The 20,235-nt window shown below is 39.2% G+C and overlaps 1 protein-coding gene across 1 annotated transcript in view; it reads left to right on the forward strand.

Moving 5' to 3' along the window:
• The window catches only part of ZNF451 (zinc finger protein 451), a 34,102-nt gene extending 14,090 nt beyond the window's left edge, over positions 1-20,012 (forward strand). The window contains exons 9-14 of the mRNA XM_062488559.1: positions 352-1,997; positions 3,081-3,215; positions 7,657-7,787; positions 8,921-9,107; positions 17,121-17,198; positions 19,194-20,012. Of these exons, the coding sequence (XP_062344543.1) occupies positions 352-1,997; positions 3,081-3,215; positions 7,657-7,787; positions 8,921-9,107; positions 17,121-17,198; positions 19,194-19,249 (2,233 nt within the window). The 3' untranslated portion in view covers positions 19,250-20,012. The remainder of the gene's footprint in view (positions 1-351; positions 1,998-3,080; positions 3,216-7,656; positions 7,788-8,920; positions 9,108-17,120; positions 17,199-19,193) is intronic.
• The last annotated feature ends 223 nt before the right edge of the window (positions 20,013-20,235 follow it).

Consider the following 20,235-nt stretch of genomic DNA (forward strand, 5'->3'; position numbering starts at 1 on the left):
CCAACACTGCAGAAAGCTGATCAATATCAGGATCCTTCTTTTACTTTCTGTAACAGAACAACAAAAGTTATTCTCTGTTCCACTATTTCTAATTTGACAGTGTTTGATTTTGAAAATGTACAGTCAAAAACATTAGCATCCATCTACATGCTAGCTTTGGAAATTAGTGCCTAATTAAAAGTTCAGAGACTAAATATGCATTGCATGGTTTTGTTGCCAAGCTAGTAGGTGGGTTAAAGTACATAGAGGACACTATTTCCATGCACTTACTGCTGTATATCGAGTACATCTGAAAGTTTAAAAATGTTTCAGGTTTTGATATAACCTCTTTATGTTTTTAATCCATTCTAGAACACGTTGTTATAATTCTGGGCCTGTGGCAGTGTCAAAGAAAAGCATCTCCCAAGTTGCAGAGATATTTAAAATTAAAGGTCACTGTGGGAACTGTGATGAACTGTTTGCTGATAAGTATCAGATGACCCAACACAAACAAACCACTCAGCATAACATTAGAATTTTTACTACACTGGAGGAGTCCATCTTGATGTTCTGCCATGTCAATGGAAAACATAAAAATCAGTCTCATTTGTGCTACATCATGGAACGGTCAAGACCACTGCTTAAAAGACATCGGAGTCCGGATGAGTCCTCCAGTGAAATGGGGTCTACGCCTTCAAAACAGAAGAGTAATTTAAAAGATAAAAGTGAAGATAAAGTTGCAAACCAAAGTCAGGGTAGTGCTTGCAAAGTAAAAGCCTGGTTTTGTGAATGCCTTCAAAAGTTTTTTACAGAAGAGTCAGTAGAAAAGCACATTTTATCATCAAATAGGATCTGTCACAAGTGTGCTGTGTGTGGAAAGCTGGCTGAAAATTCAAGCATTATCCGCCTGCATATGAGTCGATTCCATGGAGGAGCACACTTGACTAATTTTCTTCTCTGGTGCAGAGCATGCTCTGTAGATCTTAGAGAAGAGGATATTATGGGACACATAACTGAATTTCATGGTGGACATAGTTACTACTATGAGCAAGAAGCTGTAGAAGATGAACCTATGCCATCTGCTTCCGATGCAGTGAGCATTTCTGCAGGTGGAGATAAAGACTGCATTTCCAGCCCTATGGAGCTCTCCCCTGAAAGTGGTCCTGTTGTGGGAAAATGGCAGTGCTGCATTTGTGAGGAGATGTTTGAGTCTGAAGAGAGTGTTAAACAACATTGCATGTCCTTAGAAAGCCATGCATTTCACAGGTACTCGTGTGGCTTATGTAGAAATCATTTTCGGAAAGTAGGAACACTGCAGCGGCACTTCCAAGAGCATCATGATCAGGAGATGCAGATGCAATACTTCTGTGGCCTTTGTGGTAATCTCTTCTTCAACACAGAGGAGGAGTTTCTAATCCATTACAAGGAGCTTCATAGCATGGACTATACATTTGTGCCTGAGCAGATGGAACTATCCATAAAAAAAGATGAGGACTTCCTCCCAGTCGAACAAGGAGACCATTTAAACTGTGGTTGCCGGACAACTTACGTCTCCAAAATAAACAGGAGGAATGATTATGAGAATTGTCAGAAAGCCATGCTGCAGAAAGGAAACTTATGGTTTCGATGCTGCTTATGTTCTGCAACAGCACAGAATATTGCTGATTTGAACAGTCATCTCGAGAGTCACCCGTCAGTAAAGTCTACGGGAGAGATGTATGTTGTTAGATGTGCTGCCTGCAGCAAAAACTTTGATGATCTTCAAAGTGCGCATCAGCACTATCACATGAAACACTGCTTCTTGCAGAAACCTGATATATCAAGCCTTGCATCAGAATCAGAAGACACAGTATTCAAGTTTTCAGCAAGTGGGGCTTGTGTGGTCAGAAGACCTCTCAGGCAACAATTTCAAGCATCTCCATCCAAAACTCAGGACAGACCACAGTTTTCTCCTCTGCAGGACCCAGCAGAAGGAAAGAAAATAAAAAATGAAGACTTAGAAGACGGGCTTAGTGAAAGTATGTAGAAAATTTTTTTTGACATTAGTAAAGTATTGCTGTCCTTAACACGCTGTTTCATTGTCGGTACATGTCACATACCATTGGGTTACATCCAGTCTGTAAATGAGCTCAGAACTTAGTACTTGTTGTTTCTCAAATACTGAATTCTCAGTACTTGAATTTCCAAAACTCAGATTCTGCAATTTTTTTGTTATATGCCATATGTATGAAGTTTTGGAAAAAAAAAAAAAAAAAAACAAAAAGGCAGAGAGACTGAAACGTTTGATTTTCAAATCAGTTTGGAGCATAATTTGGTGTTAAAAGGAAGATGACCATCAAGGATACGCCAATTAGGGATCTAATGCCTAGAAGTGCAAATGATCTTATCATGCACATTCAAAAGAAACTTGCCTTCTTTATATGTGTAAATATTTATGAGCCTGTTAGTGCTTTCTGTGTGGGCCAATGCTGTTATACCACCATAATCTCAGCTTTCTTAGCTTGCCAAAAAGCAGTATTAGCTGAGAATTTATATTCCCAGTATGTATTGTTTTTTTTTTCCCCCAAGCATGCAATTTTTTTTCAAGTTCATTATCACTTCTAAGAATGACATTGAGAATGCTGAATGTGTACCTTGTGTTCAGAAATTGGAAGTGTTTCTTGGTTACTAGTGGTATCACAGTGCTTTTAAGAGGTTGACTTTTATGTTAGAAGTACAGCAAAAAGTACATATCTAAACATTTTATATGCTTTTATGCATGCAAGCAATTGAAAGTCACAGAGACTTGCCATAGTCAGGGATACACAGCTGGATATTAAATGAGTTATTAAAATGTCTTCGTGCAGGATGGCAGCTTTCTATGCTTACCACAAAACTATCCAGAAATACACCATCATATAGCCAGATTCTACTCTACTCTACTCTCTAATTTGTGCATTATTTAGTGCTAATTCAGTTATTTTAAAATCTATGCAGTCACCAAATAACATCATGTTTTGTAACTTTTCACTTGCATATGTGACTACATGAATTTTCAAAAGCAAGTTGTTTGACCAGAAAGTCACATGAATTTTAAATGTGTCCTTTTTATCCCATTGAAGATGGTGAACTTCCTGATCTTGACTATCTGAGCACCATGACTCACATTGTGTTGGTGGATCTGGACAACTGGGGAAGCTTTTTCACACAGCTGCCAGCTAACCTGAACCAAGGGACATTTATCTGGGGTTTTCAAGGTAAAAAATGCTTGAAGTAAATTAAAATGTAAGACTAACAAGTCTACACATGTACTTGAGCAGAGATTCCTTGAATCTGAGAGAATGAAGAACAGAAGCAAGTAGGCACTAGGCTTCTAAAGTTGCAGTGTCACAAGCACCATGTAACAGAAATGTTCTTGAACTTTTCAAACTCCGACTAAATCTCCACTCCTCTTACTATTCCTTGTAGAATAGTTCCAGAATTGTGGAACTGTTTAGGAGTCTTTCTGGCTTCTCTCATGAACTTACTGAAGCTGTATCATATTTTCATAATTATCAAGACAGCCATAATACTCAGAGAATATATTAACTCCTAAGTTCTCATAAAGCTGGCATTTTTTATTTTGGTTTGGATTTTTAGTTCCAGAAGGCACGATTTTGCACCCTTAGACTTTTAATTTTGTTCTGTCTCTGGCTTGTTCCGTTGGGGTGGTCCTGGTCATTCTGTGCAACAATAGTTGTATGTTCCATCTTGAAGATACCAGTGAATTATGGAACTCACATTGTCATGGATTTCATAGACTGATAGAATGGTTTGGGTTGAAAGGGACCTTAAAGGTCATACCATTTTGCAAAGTCTGTCAGTAGCATCCCTTTAACTTGATACTTCTGCTTATCTGACTGTTTTTGAAACAACTGCTTGTCCACATTGCGCTTTTTCTACAGGTTTTCTCTGTATCTACAATTATTTTGTCTGTGGTACATTGATTTCTTCAGTAAAGTGTAGAATAGGGTTAGTTTCAAAATAGTTATGGCCTGAAACACAGGTGTCATCTTACCAGATTTGTAGGTCAGGTATGTTTTACACTTGGTAAATGCTGTTGCACTCCACTTCCTTGCTAAGAGTTTTTTATTATCTCTTCCCATAAATGACAATCAAGGATATTCTGAAAGCTGAGAGTTGTCATGCTGCTCAGGTTGAACAGAGAGGCGTGTTGGTGCCTGGGTTACTTTTTCTTTCATCTTAGAAACACATTTTCCAATTAGCTGATGAAGGTAGAGCAAGTATAGCTGTTAATGTAAAGTGGTAGAGATTCAAACAGTCATCTGTGCTCCTGAAATTGTGATCTGGTATCTGCTTCTTAGGAGTTTTGGGGATGAGTCCTCTGATCTTCCTTGTTAAAGCAGGTTATTCTCCTGAGTTTTGTGGTGTACTTTAGCATTACTTCTGTGTCACTACCTGTATTGTTATTACCTTTGGCCTTCCTATAACAGCATTCCTGTACACATGCAAGCCACAGCAAATAATGATTTTGAGGTTTTAAGTCATGGAATGTTAAGAGATTGGAATGGATCTTAGAGATCATCATCCCAACCCCCTCTGCTGTGGGCAGGGATACCTCCCACTAGACCAGGTTTCTCAAGGCCTTATCCAGCCTGGCTGTGTAATGCTTCTGGGGTTGAAGCATCCAAGACCTCCATGAGAATGTGTTCCAGTGTCCAACCACCCTCACAGTAAAAACTTTCCTTCTAATATCTAACCTGAATTCCTTCTCTTTCAGTTTGTGCCCATTACTCCTTGTGCAGTCCTCCTACAGTTCCTGACAGAGTCCCTCTCTGGCTTCCCTTAGGCTACTTGAGATACTGGAAGCTTGCTGTGAGGTCTCCATGCAACCTTCTCTTCCCCAACTTTCTCAGCCTGCCTTCATAGGGCTGGTGCTCTTACCAGCTGTCTTCTTATTAACTTCCTGACCCTCCCCTGGACTTACTGGAACAGTTCCTTGTCCTTCTTATACTGAGGACACCAGAATTGGATAGAAGTAGTCCAGGTTGGGTCTCACAAGATAAATAAAAGATATCTCATGCTTTCTGTATTATACCTATCGGTCCTAAGTTTCTATTTCATCCGTGTTGCTTGGCTGCTTCATTTATGTACATTTTCTTTTCTGTGTGGCTGAGCAACATGTTTGTTCTTACTGTCTTTTGTGAGGCTTTGCCCAGCTTGAACATCTGGGCAGATTCCACTTCACGTGTGCACTCATTGAATTCTATTGTGATTTGGGGTTCGGTTGTAGTTTTTAATTGCTGAAGGCTTGTTTATTTCTACAGTTATTCAATCTACTTGGCCTTGGAAAAACTTTGTCTTGGTAAAAATAAGAAACTATTTGGAATCTATATTCTGGCTTCTCTGTCTGGGCTTTATAAATAATTATTTAGTAAAGAAGAATTCCCCCACATGAATTCAGACACTGACCTTCACCCATACTTCATTATCCTATCTAATTTACTCAAAACTGATTTGTTATTAGTTGACTTAAATTGTTTGCTGTGACAAAGTCTTTTGTACTGTTACTGTTTTCCAAGGTTGAAACATGGTTTTGATGCATTAAGAAAAAAATGGTTGCAGCTGGGGATGTCTGAGCTGTATTGTCAGAAATTTCTGTTTTCTGACTTACTACGATTATTTCTTTTCCGTATAACCATAGTGTTACTAGTCTACCAGTAGGAACCCCTACTAATGCAGTACTCTTACCCAAAGGTACATTTGTGCTATTTACGACTCTGTGCCCAGAGATGTTCCAAACACAGGTGCCTGATGGCACAGCACAGCCCATATCAGCACCACTCAATTCCTTATTTCATAATGGGTTTACTGCATGCAGATTGCCTCGTGGGAATGGCCCCTGAAGCACGAGAACTAAAAAAACATGCTAAAGAGTTACTTGTGAATAAAATGGGCCATATTCATGTTAAAGGAAAATTAACCAGTTTTAGTGTCAACTCTATTGGTTTTGAGCCTGGGGACACTAGGGCTCCCAGGCATGTATGGATCTATTTTTGTAGGTACCTTCTCATAATAATGGTTTGTACAGTTACTTGAGGCATGCTATTCTTGTTTGTTTAATCTGTGAAAATACAGCAATGTTTTTTTCCTGTATTTCCCAAACAACATTTCTGAATTTTTAATTATTATTTTTATAATATATATCTGCATTATTTCTATTATTCCTGTTTCTAGTATAGCATTATCTTTGCTTTATATTGTCTGGACTCTGTATTGTTTCTGCCTTCAGATACTCAGTTGTCTTTCATCCATTTGTGGGCTAACAAACAAAATAAATACAGGTCTGTCATTGTTTTCAGCTGCCCTGGTCAAATGTGTATGTAGTATATTTATGCAGCCAGAAGACAGAGCTGGTGATTACAAGTCTTTCCCTAATAGCAGTGACTGAGGGCTGTCACAGCAGACAAGAGGAATTTCAACAGAGCATGTTTTTTCTTATGGACAGGTTCCACTAAATCATTTCTGTGTAGACTCTTAATCTTTGTGATCATTTTTTATATAATCTTTTTGCCACTAGGCTGAAAAGGCAGGGGAGGAAACAGGAGAAATCTACTGAGGAATGCTTTTCCTTGTCAGACTGTGTGTGTACACATTGGCATAAACCATCCTCTGCAGCCTGTTTACTTGAGCATTGGTTTCCCATGTGCTCGTGTGAAGTGCCATCAATGGCTGCTTTCATTTTCCATTCAAAATCCTTTCTTACATCTAGCCCCTCTATCATCTAGCAGATAAAGCAACGTTTTTTCCTCCTGTGCTTCAGACTAATTTCTTAGCCATTGGAATGTTACAAAATTCTTAGTCACTCTGGTCAAACTGTCCTTCTGTTTGCTTGCCTTTTTATGGTGTCATATGTAATTTTATGGTGCAAGCTCCTCTGTTTTTTTCTCTCTGAGAGACTTCTTGCTTCTTTCCCTTGCAGCTTGTTTCAGTCTGGTACTAGTTTTGTCTGTATCAGGCACTTTATTCAGCTTATCTTTATTATCCACCTATTTTCTCAGCCTGTAACTGCATGCTTGGCATACTGTTTAGAAATTTCCTGCACTTTTTCCCAGTTGTAACCTCATTTTGGTCATCTTTGACTGCATCCATGGGTTTGTCAGGACTCTAGCATTTCTGTTATCTGTTGCTCCAGTTCTTGGATCCTCTTTTTAATGAGTTCTGACATGGGATGCATCAGGCAGTTTTAGTGCATGTTGAGTCTGTAATTCCTGTCGTGCAGGTTTCCCTAAGAGAAGCAATTCTGTTACTTGTACTATGTTTCCAGAGCTCTTCTGATTCTGCACATTAACTGTGCTTGAAACTGGAGGAAAATACACCCTCATACCATTGTGTCTAAAAGCACATGATACCTAGAAGATAAGTTTTTCAGGATTTGAAGAAAAAAATTGTACAAAATTGATAGAGTAGCTACCTTTTTTTGCCTTCTATCTAAAGAGCAAGAGGGCCAAGGGGATTTGGGTTACATGTTTTTCTTAGCTTTCACATTGGTCAAATCAAATTCTGTCTTTAAAGGCAGTTTTATATTTGCTTTTGTCTTGCATTCTTAATTCATAGAGGTGTTTCTGCCCAAACCCATGGTTTGTTTTTCATGTTTGGTTTTTATTATTATTAATATTATTCTTCTTCACTGTATAGGAGGATACAGCAAGTGGAAGCCTCCAGTGCATTGCAAAATTTACAATTATCTTAAAAGGATTGGATGTTTCTTTCTTCATCCACGTTGCAGTACCAGAAGAGAAGCAGCAGACTTTGCTCTCTGTGTCCATGTAAGTTAGGGCACGCTTGCTTTATTGTGTCCTGTACCCAGAGAAGGGTGGCAGATAGTATCTTCTGTTGATGTTAAGTACTAATTGCAGATGACATTTTTAGATTCTTTCCATAAGACTTCTGTGTCCCCTATAAAGAATGATAAACCAGGATTGAGTGGAGCCAGGTGGTCAAGAAGTGTCTTAAAAATCAGCCTGACTAGGTCAGCAGTCTGTTGTGGAGGGGAAGGGAGCCTTGTCAGGGAATGAAGAGTAAAAAACTGCACTTCTTAAAGTCTCTGTTTAAGAGTGATATGTAATTCCTTTCTCTCTCTTCAAATAGCCCACATCTCAAGCCATCTTTACAATGGATTTGGATGGGTGCCGGTTTCACGGACCCTGTTGAGCTGACAAAGAGCAGTGCCTTTATTGAGTAGACTTTGGGGTTTGGCAGGGTTGGGGTATGCAGGTAAGGGACAAGAATCTGGGATGCCATGGAGGCTTATGTTCCTAATAGAGAATCATAGATTTTAAGGTTAGAAAAGACCTTCTAGATCAGCAAATTCAGCCATCAACCCAGCACTACCACTGTCATTAAGCCATGTCCTCAAGTGCCATATCCACATGATTTTTGAACACTTTTAGGGATACTGACTCCGCTGCTTCTCTTGGCAGCCTATTCCAATGCTTGGCAACCTTTTCAGTGAACATCTTAATCTCCTCTGGTGCAGCTTGAGGCCATATAGTCATTTTCAGTTAGATATATTGCTACCTATCTAACTGTATAAGCACATTTTTGCAAAAGTGGTTTTATTTTTCGTCGTGCTTTGTATGTTACTCTTAAAATGCTCTGCAGAGATGACTTGTTGTATGTGGTGACATTTCTAAAATGCTGCTTTTTGGGAATTTGTTCCATACTCCATCTGCACTGTTCTGGTAGCCTTCACCAGTATCTATTGTACATAGAAAACCAATGAGCATCAGACTTTTGAAATAGCACCTTTCACAGTGGGGTTATGTGGCTGGAATCATAAAGGCAGGAATAAATTGCTATAGAAGACTTTCCAATGAAGACCTGTCTTGCACAAAGCTAGCCAAATGCCATGAGATAAAAGCATGATCTCTGTTCAGCTTTTGTCATTTGTTTTGTATAGGCCGGTCGTCTGGATGAGCACCTGCCCAAGCAAATTCCTTTCACTGTTCTTTCTGGAGACAAAAGCTTCTTGGAACTGGAAAACCAATTTAAAATGACCCAGCGGTCAGCTCGCATCCTGAATCCTCACCACATTGAAGGAGACATGATGTGTGCCTTGCTAAACAGCATTTCAGATACCACAAAAGGTAGAAAGTAAACATTAAATACATTTTTTCCTGATTCAACTGATAGTTCATTCCAATAAAAAAATGGAACGCTTATACTGGTAACATATACTGTTGCTTGGTGCTTCTTGTATTATATTGGTATTTCAATGAATAATAGATCAGAAAATCATTATGCTTGGGCATGTTTTGAAAACAGACTTAATAAGGCATTTTTATTCAATATAACAAACTCTGTCATCCCTGTTTTCTTTATTATAGCAGGAGACAAAACTGATGCTTGAGTCTGAAAACTCCTTTCTAGTTAAAGAGAAACTGTTTAAAGCACTCTGTGTGCATAGTTATCAATTTGTACTCAGATCTGTTTGGCTTGATTTATGCTGTGTCTGTGACCCTGCTAAAACATCATTATTTCTCAAAATTCATCTGTCTATTTTAACTCTGACCTCCTGGCTACTTTCTGTCATTTGATAATTATCTTCACTGGCACATGACTGACACATCCATTTGGAGAAAAAAATCTCAGTGGAAGGTTTTAAGTTCTCTAAAGTGCCAGATTCTAATGGCATGCTAAAATGATCACATTGGTTTTACACTGGATAATCAAAGAGGATTGAGCCAGCTCATTTTCATGCAAAGGGTACCAGAGCTGAGATGAGTTTAAATACTTACAAGCATTTTAAGGTATTTTGTTGTTTTTCTAGAAGACCTGACATTTCTCTGTAGACATTTTTGCTTTTTTCTGGGTTCTTGTGGTTTTGGGGGGTTGTAAATTGAGGGCATATTTACAGAAAGCTGTTTCTGAATTAGCCCAAAACTGTTTTCTGAAAAATCACACTGCTAGTCTTGATACAGGTTTATGAGAGCTGTGGTACTGCTGTTCCACCGAGAGGATTAAAGTGGAGTGCTAGCTCCAAATGATGAATTGGCACTGATCAACTGAAGGGGGAAAAAATAGGATAATTAAGTAGTTTTCTGGAGGAAAATAAGTGTGGTGATCTAAGTGTTTTTGATACAGAAAAGGTGCTTACAGAGTTTTCTGGCCACCCCAGGCATTAGAAATTTCTTAATTTAACACTTCTTTCAATGTCCTTTACTTCATCAATATTTGCTGTTATGGTAATTGACCCTACCTGGAGACTGCAAACCTTAACTTGCTGGCTGGCTGCTCATTGTGTGTTCCACTTAAGTTACACATACAGTAATTATAAAAAAAAATATCCTTGAACAGCAAATTGATGGAATGACACATGATTCCTTTGGCTCTTGGCATTCCTTAGAAAACTTGTAAGGAACAGAATTGTCCCTTTTTTTAGTCAGTGTCAGCAGTGGGGGGACTCAGAAAGCAAGAGCTGCCTTTGTCTCTCTGTCCTGTATTAAAACAGAATATTAGAAAAATTCACTGTTGGTAATAGGTCTGTGCTGCATTGTGGGATGATGTTTGTAAGAGTTATAAAGTTTTTCTTTAAAAAGATAAAGCCACCTCACAGTACACACATATTGTGTGGCTCAGCATGACTGCAAGTCTTAATGTGGCAAAACCAGTATTGGAGGGTTGAGATGGAAAGCTGTGCAGTGCATCATAGGCTGGTATAACTTGTTGACCTGTTACAGAAAAGCAGCTGAGTATAAGGAAATGCGAACAAGAATTGCTTGCTTTGTGACTTTCTCAAACCTATGGCTATTATTATGGAGAGAGAAGTAAGTGAGGAAACAAGACAGAGAATCATGTTGAAAAATATCTGACGGTTGTTGGTATTGGATGAGCTGCAAAAGGAAAAATCACTTTCCCTAAATCACCTTCACAGAGCTATCATTAACTTCTGAGCACCTGGATTGTGTTTGGATGTGGCAATCTGACAGGTAAATCTTGTGAACCATTTTGCCAGCACAGCTGCTGTGGGAGCTGTAGTACTGCATTCATTTTAAAATAAATTAATAAAAATAAAATTTTCTGCCTATGTTGCAATATGATGCCAACTGTATATTACTCTAGGAAACTCTTGGCCGGAGGAGATGCTTGAACTTCCTTTTGAGGTATGAAGAGAGTAGGCATTCTTGTTCTCTGCTGCTGCTAAGCCTGAGTTCATAAATGAAGGTTTTTGTTTTTATGCTGAAGCCCCAACATATGTGACAAGGGCTTCATGCGTGCTAACTGAGTGGTTTGGGAAGGGCAGAAGAGAGAGGAGTTTTCAATGTCTTCCTTTATAACAAAATAATTGCAGTGTGCAGAAAAATATCATTATTCCATTGTCTATGACTTGATATCCTGTGTGTTGAAAGTACACTTTTAATGAGTGCTGGACAATGTTGAGGGCAAAGCTGATGGTAGATTGTGATCATCATATCCATCTGGACACTGATGGGAATGCCACAACTTTTTGGTTGACAGTTTATTTTTGTGTAAATTGATGTATTTAGCTTAATTGTATTTCTCCTGGTTATGTTCAAATAAGATCCTTCAGTGACTGAGCTCTTATGTAAAAGAGACTCTTTTAAATAATAAAAGCAAATTTTTTGTAGTGTTCCTTTTACTTTCTTTTGAAGAGCCAGTCTGTCTCATGAGCCTGTCAGAGTCAGTGAAAACTACTGAATGTAGTGTTGTCTGCCAAGTAGCCACCGTACCTCTTTCACTGACCCATTTAGTACATTCCACTGTGCTCAAATGCAGTTACCAGCCTGCATCTTCAATCTGCTGCTCATGCCTGAAGTGCTTAAATACCACCAAATGCAACATCCTTGAGAGTTTTTATGTCTGGAATAGCAGGATTTCAGTTCATTTTAATGAATGCTTCTAAGCTTCCTAGCTCCCAGTATGCCCAAAAGCTTTTGTTTTACATACAGCAAACAAAAGAATTTGAGAGGACAGTAGAACAGATTTATAGAGGACATGAAGAATGGTTGCTTTACTTCTCCATTGTGAAGATTTTCATGGGTAAAAGTCCATGCGTGGTCCATTTTGAGGTCCAGTGTGAATGATACATCTGTCCTGTCTCTGCTTTTTACAAACCTTCAGTTAACACAGATTGCAAATGACTGAAGTTAGGTCACAGCCCCCAGCCACCGCTTCCCTGAATGTGAAACGGAATGTGAAGGGCATGAGCATCTGCAGAGTGATGCACCATGAATGAATCATAGTTTCTGTAGTAATATATTCCTTTATTATAGCAGCCATAGCTTATTGCAGTAGTGAGTGATAAGAAAATCACACTTCAGTTGTAACCTTGTGTTTAGCTACAGCAGGAAATTATTACGGGGTTTGGAATGTCAGTGGCATCTCATGTATATATGTGCCTTAGGGAGAAAGCAGTGTATTGAGACCTAAGATAATGAGCCTTAACAATAGTTGTAGGCCAGTGGATGAACTAGGAAGACCTCATCAATCAGATCATACAAAAAAAAAAATTCTTGAGGTTTAGCTTAAATCTGGCTTTGAATTTGAGAGTGGAGTCTAAGATAAAGGTTAGATGAAAGTCTAAGTGACCATCATTATATTGACCACAGTTTCCAAGAAATCCAGTTGGAAGAGAGTGGCAGCTTGAGAGCTTTATTTGTATTTGTCTTACACTTGAATTGGCAACTGTAGGCAGAGATACATAGAGTGAAGCTTGCTTTGCATGGAGGAGAGAGGTCTTGTATGGTGGTGCAAGTAGCAAGTTGCATTTACAGATGATATTATCTTAATATGAAGGCAGATTAGAGCAGAAGATACTGGGGAAGAGTATGTGGGAAGGATTCTCCAGGACCATATGAAAAAAGGAATAAAAGAAAATGTTCTAGAAGCCAAGGGAACAGTATTTTAAAGGCAGCATGGCCACATGTACCAAATGGGATTGCTAGCCAAGGTCAAGGTGGGGTACTGATCTAAAGATTTTGGCTAAGTAATTCCTATGATCTTGAATGAGTTAACAAATGTTATCCATAAGGTACCACTAAAACTCCAGACATCAGCTGTAAAAGGAGAAGGGTCAGTGGCTGGAGAGAGATAGTGTGATATGTCTCTGTACATTGGAATGGGAAAGAGACAGGTAAGATTGGGAGTCACTGAAAAGACTAGGAGGAGTATTTTAGGAGAGAAGTGGAGGGGGGGGTGTGTGACTAGATAGTAGACAAGAGGTGTGTTGTGTGGTAAGGGAGCAGGAGGAAGACTGGGGAAGGGAAATTGAGGCTCTGGTGGTAAACCTAATGGAAATTACGAAAGGGTTGGTGGTAACTGGGGAGGTTGCAAAAGAAGATGATCAGATAGTGGGGGGATCTTACCCTGAGCTGTGTGGGCAGCTAATCCAAATTCAAGCTGTGGTGCTTTGATGATAGGACAGTGGGTGGCGCTTACCTTCTGTGAAAGTTACCAGTCTCTTCCCAGAACAGGTTTCTGAGAGACACATGAAACATCAGAAAATCACTCTGAGCTCTAAATTAATCCAGAGTTTGCTTTCCTGTTTTTTCAATCTTCCAGCAGGAATATGTCAGTATATGAGGACAATAGTGAGCAGCAGGATTTCTTTTGAAACAGGTACAGTCAGAGGTTTGTAGCTGATGTATATTTGACAAAATGTACTAGAGAATAGTACAAGAAATCTTTAGCTCTCTTGCCTCTGAAACTGGGCAGCTGCTTTTCCTCTGACTCCAAAGGAGTTGTGAGCTATAGCATGTGCTGAGCATTTTAACAAGAGGGCTAGGATGTGCCTGATTTCTCAAAATTAAACATTCTTCATTAGATGATGCCAGCAGTATCAGGAGTGTATGCTGACGAAGTGTGGGCTGGATGAGAAAACGGAGTTGGATTGAAAACTGGCTGAACAGCAAGAGCTGGAAGATGGTGATCAGTGGCATGAAGTTCAGATGGGGGTCAGGAACCAGCTGAGTCCCAGTACTGGGACTGATCCTATTTAATGTCTGTTAATGACCTAGATGATGGGACAGAGTATACCTACAGCAAGTGTGTTGATGAAAAAAATGGGAGTGGCAGTTCGTACACGACAGGAGCTGTGCTGCCATCCAGAGGAACCTTGACAGGGGACTAGTTGGGGCTGACAGTGAACCTCATGAAGGTCAACACAGGAAAGTGCAGAGTTCTGCATCTGGGTAGAAACAGCCCCAAGCATCAATATATGCTGACTAGGAGTCAACAAGCTGGGAAATGGCTTTGTAGGGAAGGACCTGGTGGTCCTGGTGGACACCAAGTTGACTATGAGTTAATGTGTGTTCTGGTGGCTAAGAGGTCCAACAGAATTCTGGGCTGCATTAGGAAGATTGTTGCCAGCTGGTTGAGGAAGGTGATCATTTCACTTTATTCAGTAAGGTTGTATCTAACAAGTTTGGAGATCCCCACTACATTGTCTTTTCAGTAGTACTCAAAAGCTATCTGGACAGAGTCCTGGGCAGTAGATGATTCTGTTTGAGCTGGCAGGCTGGACAGTATGACTTCCAGAGGTCCCTTCCAATCTCCACCATTCTGTGACATTGCCTGACCAGTCTGGTGGCCCTTTATCATGGAGCAGCTGCAATGGTTGACAAGGGAAGGCTGTGATATGATCTGCCTGGACTTCTTAAGGCCTTGACAGTGTCCCACGTGACATCCTTATTACCAAATTGGAGAGATGTGGATTTGATGGATGGGTTTGGTGGTAGATAGGGAATTGGGTGGATGGACATAGCCAGAGAGCTGTAGCTCCATGTGGCTCCATGTCAAAATGAAGGCTGGTGACAGATGGTGACCCCCCAGGGTGCTCTTCAGTCTCCTTAGTAGTGACACAGACAGTGGAATCAAGGGCACCCTCAGTAGGTTTGCAGATGACACACTGAAGGATGGCATGTCATCCAGGAAGACCTGGACAAACTTGGGAAGTGTGCCCATGAGCACCTCATGAAGTTCAACAAGGCCAAGTGCAAGGTGCTGTAGCTGGGTTGGGGTAATTCCAGACCTGAGTACAGCCTGGGAGAACTGCATGTGAACAGACCAGTGGAGGACTTGGGGGTCCTCATGGATGAAAGCTGGACATGAACCAACAGTGTGTGGTCAGAGCCCAGAAGGCCAACTGCATCCTGGGCTGCATCAAAAGAGGAGTCGCAGGGAGCAGGTCAAGGGAGGGGATTTTACCCCTCTACTCTGCCCTCATGAGACCCACCAGGAGTGCTGTGTCCAGTTCTTGGGTCCTCAGCACAAGAAAGACATGGATCTGTTTGGGTCCAGAGGAGACCACAAGGATGGTCGGAGAACTGGAAAGAAAGGCTGAGATTGTTGTGCTTGTTAAGCCTGGAGAACAGAAGGCTCTGAGGAGACCACATTGTGGCCTTCCAGTATTTAAAGGGGGCTTATAAAAAAGAGGGACTTTTTATGTGGGCAGATAGTGGCGAGACAAGGGGGAATGGTTTTATGCTAAAAGGGATTAGATGAGGAAGAAATTATTTGCTTGGAGGGTAGTGAGGCAGTTGCCCAGAAAAGCTGTGGATGCCCCATCCCTGAAGTGTTTTCTATGTAATGTGTACTTGGGCCAAGAATTGAGATAGGGATTGCTTCAACTGTTCCATCTCTAACAGGTATAAAACTTCTTTGAGCGGTCTGACATGTCTTCTAGGCAGGAAGATTAAAAGGATAGTTAATAAGGGAGAAGCTGCTTGCAAAAAGCCTTTTCTTTGCACTTTTTCCTCCCTTTCATTAGTAATTGTAGTGACTGCTTTTGGGCAAAGAGGGGCTGTGGATTTTTCTTTCCTTTTCTTTGCTTTGGAAAATGATGTAAAAATTAGTATCTCTTCTGCTCAGAAATAGTAGGCAGCTCCAAAAAGAGTTCACAGTCAGTCTGCTAAGTGAGTGGAGAGCTACCATTTTCGTTGCAGTGTATATCTGTTTCTGGCATCTCTTTGGGCTGCTGATCATTGTTTGACACCAGCTGTTGGAATTTTTATTCCTGGAATTGGGAAAGTCAGCAAGGTTCTGCTCCAACAGGTTGTGTGTCAGAGATTTGAAAACACATTTTAGGAAGCGTACCTGACAATTTGAATTGCTAAGTTGGGTAATTCAAAATGCCAGAGGTCACACAGTTAGTAAATTAGATGGCCATATCGGAAGGTGCTGGTTAATATAACAGAAGTGCATTGATGTATTAATAAATGTGATGACTTTAAGGAGAGTGCTTCTGTTGGTATGACTGTAGCAGACCTTGTTGATTGCTAATACTGTAAGACCTCATTACAGAGACCGTCTCCAAGAATAGCAATAGCCTGTAGCAGGAGGAGAATGAATGCATTACATGACTCATTGGCTTGGTTTTTAACCCGTACTTTACTGCGCCTCTGTTTAATGGGAGAAAAATCAACCAGCAAAAAACTAAACCAAACAAACAAACACTACACCACTTTAGGTACACAAATCCCTACTAGACACTTCAAAATAAAGCCATCCTTCTGAAGCTGGAAACAGGCCTTGTGACAAGTGTTATTAAAAAAAAAGGAAAGGTTGTGGAGTTTTGACTGGGCTAGGTTGTGATGAATTAACAGATTAAACTAAATCTATCCACTTTCTGCTCATATGAGACTTGAACAGCAACATCTGCTGAATTGCACTGCTCTGTTGAGTTTCAGCACTCCGTTGTTCAAGTGAAGTCTTTGGGCAATAAAATACAGCTGCAGTCGTGTGTAGACAGAGACATTGTAAGGCGCTTCTTCTAATTAAATCCTTGATACATTTTATAGAAAGTGAGTAATTTATAGAAAATGAGTAATTTTTAATAACTGAAGATTACCAAAAAAACCCACAAATGCAGTAGACACAGTAGCTTGTGCACCTACTATTTCATGTTACTGCTTTAACATGATAAAAAATGGAAGCAATCTGCCTCTAGATATTATGGGGAGAAGGGGAAGAAGGTAGCTGAAAACTGTCTCTTGAGTTGCTGTCTTAAACTACCACTGGAATGTATTTTTAGAGAATAACAAGTCTTCAAATCAGTTGGTGTTACAGTAAGAGAAATGCAAGAGAGCTGTTAATATCTTTATTAGAAGCAATGTGTAATTTATTTAATTTGTGCATTTAAGGTTTGGAGAGTGAAGAGGATGAAGAAGATATGAAAGAAACAGTGAAGCGGAGCTTAGAAGAAATCCACAAACAGGAAGGTCTGTCAGTTTTTACTTTTCTGTGTTCAAGAGCTCTATTAGTTATGGAAGATACAGAAACTAAACTTAAAATCAGTTTTACAGCAAGTGACCTCTTAGGAATACTCTCTAAACTATGCTGGGCAGTCTTGAGTAGTGAAGAATGCTGTGATGAGTTAAAAATTAAAAAAAAATTCCTAACCTGAAAAGTATGCCAGCAGACTAAAAATCTGTTTCATTGGACACCACAGGGTACCAATGAATTAAAGACTTGACTGAGTTCACTTTGTACCAGTTTAATATGACTATGTTCTCTCAGAGCAGAGCTGTTGACTAAATAGTTGAACTTCTGAATAAATAATTCAAGATTAGGTATCATTTCACAATGAAGCATTCTGGTCTCCTGAAAGAGCTGTAGAGCTATGCACAAGGTTCAATCAGCATCACATCTGTCTGTTCACATCCTATCTTACATTATTTGGAATTGTTTTCATCCTTTTGCTGTTGAGCTTACTGGTGGTGTTCAATGTAGTCATGCATTTTTTATGACAGATCACAGTGTACTTTGAAAATAATTTATTGTTGAAAGGCTTGCTTCTGCCCCTCCACTTGACGGAAATAAAACAAAGTAAAAAAACCCAAAAAAGTTGAATAAGCTCAGTGGTAAAACTGATTACTGACTCATATGTTCCCAGAATTTCTTTGGTTTTAAGCTTACCAGGTATTACTAAATACTGTTGTTCAGTGTTCATCATGCATCTCCAGCACTGAAAGTCTGGTGCATTCAGGCCCCCTTAGTACTGGGACAGCAGTGGCATTTGGTGCATGCAGGAGGTCCCACTTGTGATGCTGCAGTGCAGAGGCATCTGACCTTATGAAGCAGCCTGGCTTCAGATGAGTCACAGCTTGGACCTTATTCTGGATTTTTGCACAGGCTTAGTGGCTAAATAACATATTTTAATGCAAGCAGTTGTCTGCACATGGTTTTCTCTCTTTGTTTGTTTTTGTTTGTTTCTGTGACCATGTAATATTTTTCGTTAAGCAACTCTCTTTTGTCAATAGTTCTGGATAATACAGGAAAGTCCAGATGCATGAGAGAGCAGTCAGTGATATGATCTCTCAAAACTCAACCTTGCATAAAAAAGCCCAACAATTATTAAAGTTTTAAAATTCTATTTCCTTTTTCATAAGAATAGACAGATCTTTCTTTTTAATAGGATGTGCTTGTGTCCTCCTAAAGCAGAAGATTAATAATTCATGAATGACAGTGTGTCTGAAAGCTGCTTTAATTTTTCCAGCTATATTATTGATATTAATATTTACTGTATGTACAAACCTTGTCAAATTTGTGGTATTTGATCACTAACACCAAGCAATCACCAGCCAAAACAACCTAAATGTAATGTAAAACCAGAGTTTCTTTTTTGAGTACTATGAGAGCTGTTTGAGATTGTTAAGAAGTCAGATGAGTGCAATGCTATTTTTCTCCCCACCATCAAAATTGTTACAGCCCTGATCTAGACTATTCTTACTGCTGATAATGACTTTATCTACTTGTCTGGCCTACCTAGTAAAAGTGACAACACTGGTGCCAAGTCAGAATGTAGGTATGGGCATATCTCTGGATTAGGAACTGTAATTAAAATACTCGATTCTGCTTGTTGTGTGTGATTTTTTTGTTTTAATACTTCATTTATTTTTCTTGGTGTATACATATGCTGGTATTTTGACCAGTAAATACATAGTTGCATCGTCTCAAACTAATAATCATTGGGCTGCCTCTGGTTAATACAGTGAAACATTGTAGAAGTGTTTTCCATATTTTGTAGTGTTGAAAAGATAGTATAAAACTGAAGGACAGAAAATACTTTCATCTGTTTCTTAGGGGTTTTTTGCAGTCTACTGATGTTGTCCACAGAAGTAAGTTCATGCTTTATGTAGTAATATTAAGGTAGTTGTGTTTATGGCTAATTAACAATTGCGGTTTGAGATTACAGTCTTTTTTTATTTATGTAGACCTGCAAGATGCAGAACTGCAAGAAGCTATCAAAAGGAGCCTTGAGGAAATGTGAATGAAGATGCTTCAGTACACTAACACCACGCCATCAGAACTGCTCACAAAAATGGAAGCTTGTTCATTTATTTACAAGAGTTCAGAAGTGCCACTTCTAAAATGTCTGTAGTTGTTAGATTAATAATCTGATGTCCTCTGTCATACTGATGAACAGCTGGAGTTTATTCATATTCATGGCAATGTTTTATGTTTGATAAAAATAAATTTTCAAGCCTTTTCATATTTGTTTTAAGGGATGATGACTAAGTCTCTCTAATTTAGCTGTTTAAAATTGTTGCCTAATTAGTAGGCTGGTCTTATTAGGTTATTGGGGTTCCTGGTTGTTCAGTTTTTTTTTCTTAGATTGGTTATTGTATTTAATTTTTTGTCACAAAATGTCATTGTCTTTATTTACTTTTTCATATGGTCTTTGCAACAGATAAAAATAGTAAACTCCAGTTATCTCAGATTTGCATGGCTAATCTTGTTATAAAGAGAAGCTTAGATCCCAGGGTTGTTGGACATATGGCCTAACTCTTGCCTGTGGCTGGTCTCACTTCATAGGCCATAGTTTTGTCTCTGTCCTTTTTGTTGTAAAGGTCAGAATCAGGACCACAGGCTGTACAGTTAGTTTACCAGTTTTGTTTTTATAAATGTGTTTGTTTTTTCAGTAGTGGTTGAGTATTTGGATTTGATGACCTAAAGTTTGATGACTTCATTGCCTCTCCCTTACCTGGGGCAGGAACAACTTCTAAGGGAACAGAATCTAAATAATCTTAAGAGTTTCTGTTTGGAATACATGTGAGAAGATTTAAACTGTAATATTTCTGTATACTATGGTCTTTGCTCTCTTCTGTTCATGAAGAGGTGGCACTGGATAAATGAATGTAAATGTGCTAATTATTTTTGTACTGTCCTTTTTTAAGTGAAATTATTTGTGTTTAAAATTATCTGTCATCTTTCTCAGTTTTGTTTAAAAATACCTATGCAAACTGTCCAGCTTTA

This window comes from Cinclus cinclus, chromosome 3, assembly GCF_963662255.1.
Source record: "Cinclus cinclus chromosome 3, bCinCin1.1, whole genome shotgun sequence".
Taxonomy (NCBI): Eukaryota; Metazoa; Chordata; class Aves; order Passeriformes; family Cinclidae; genus Cinclus; species Cinclus cinclus.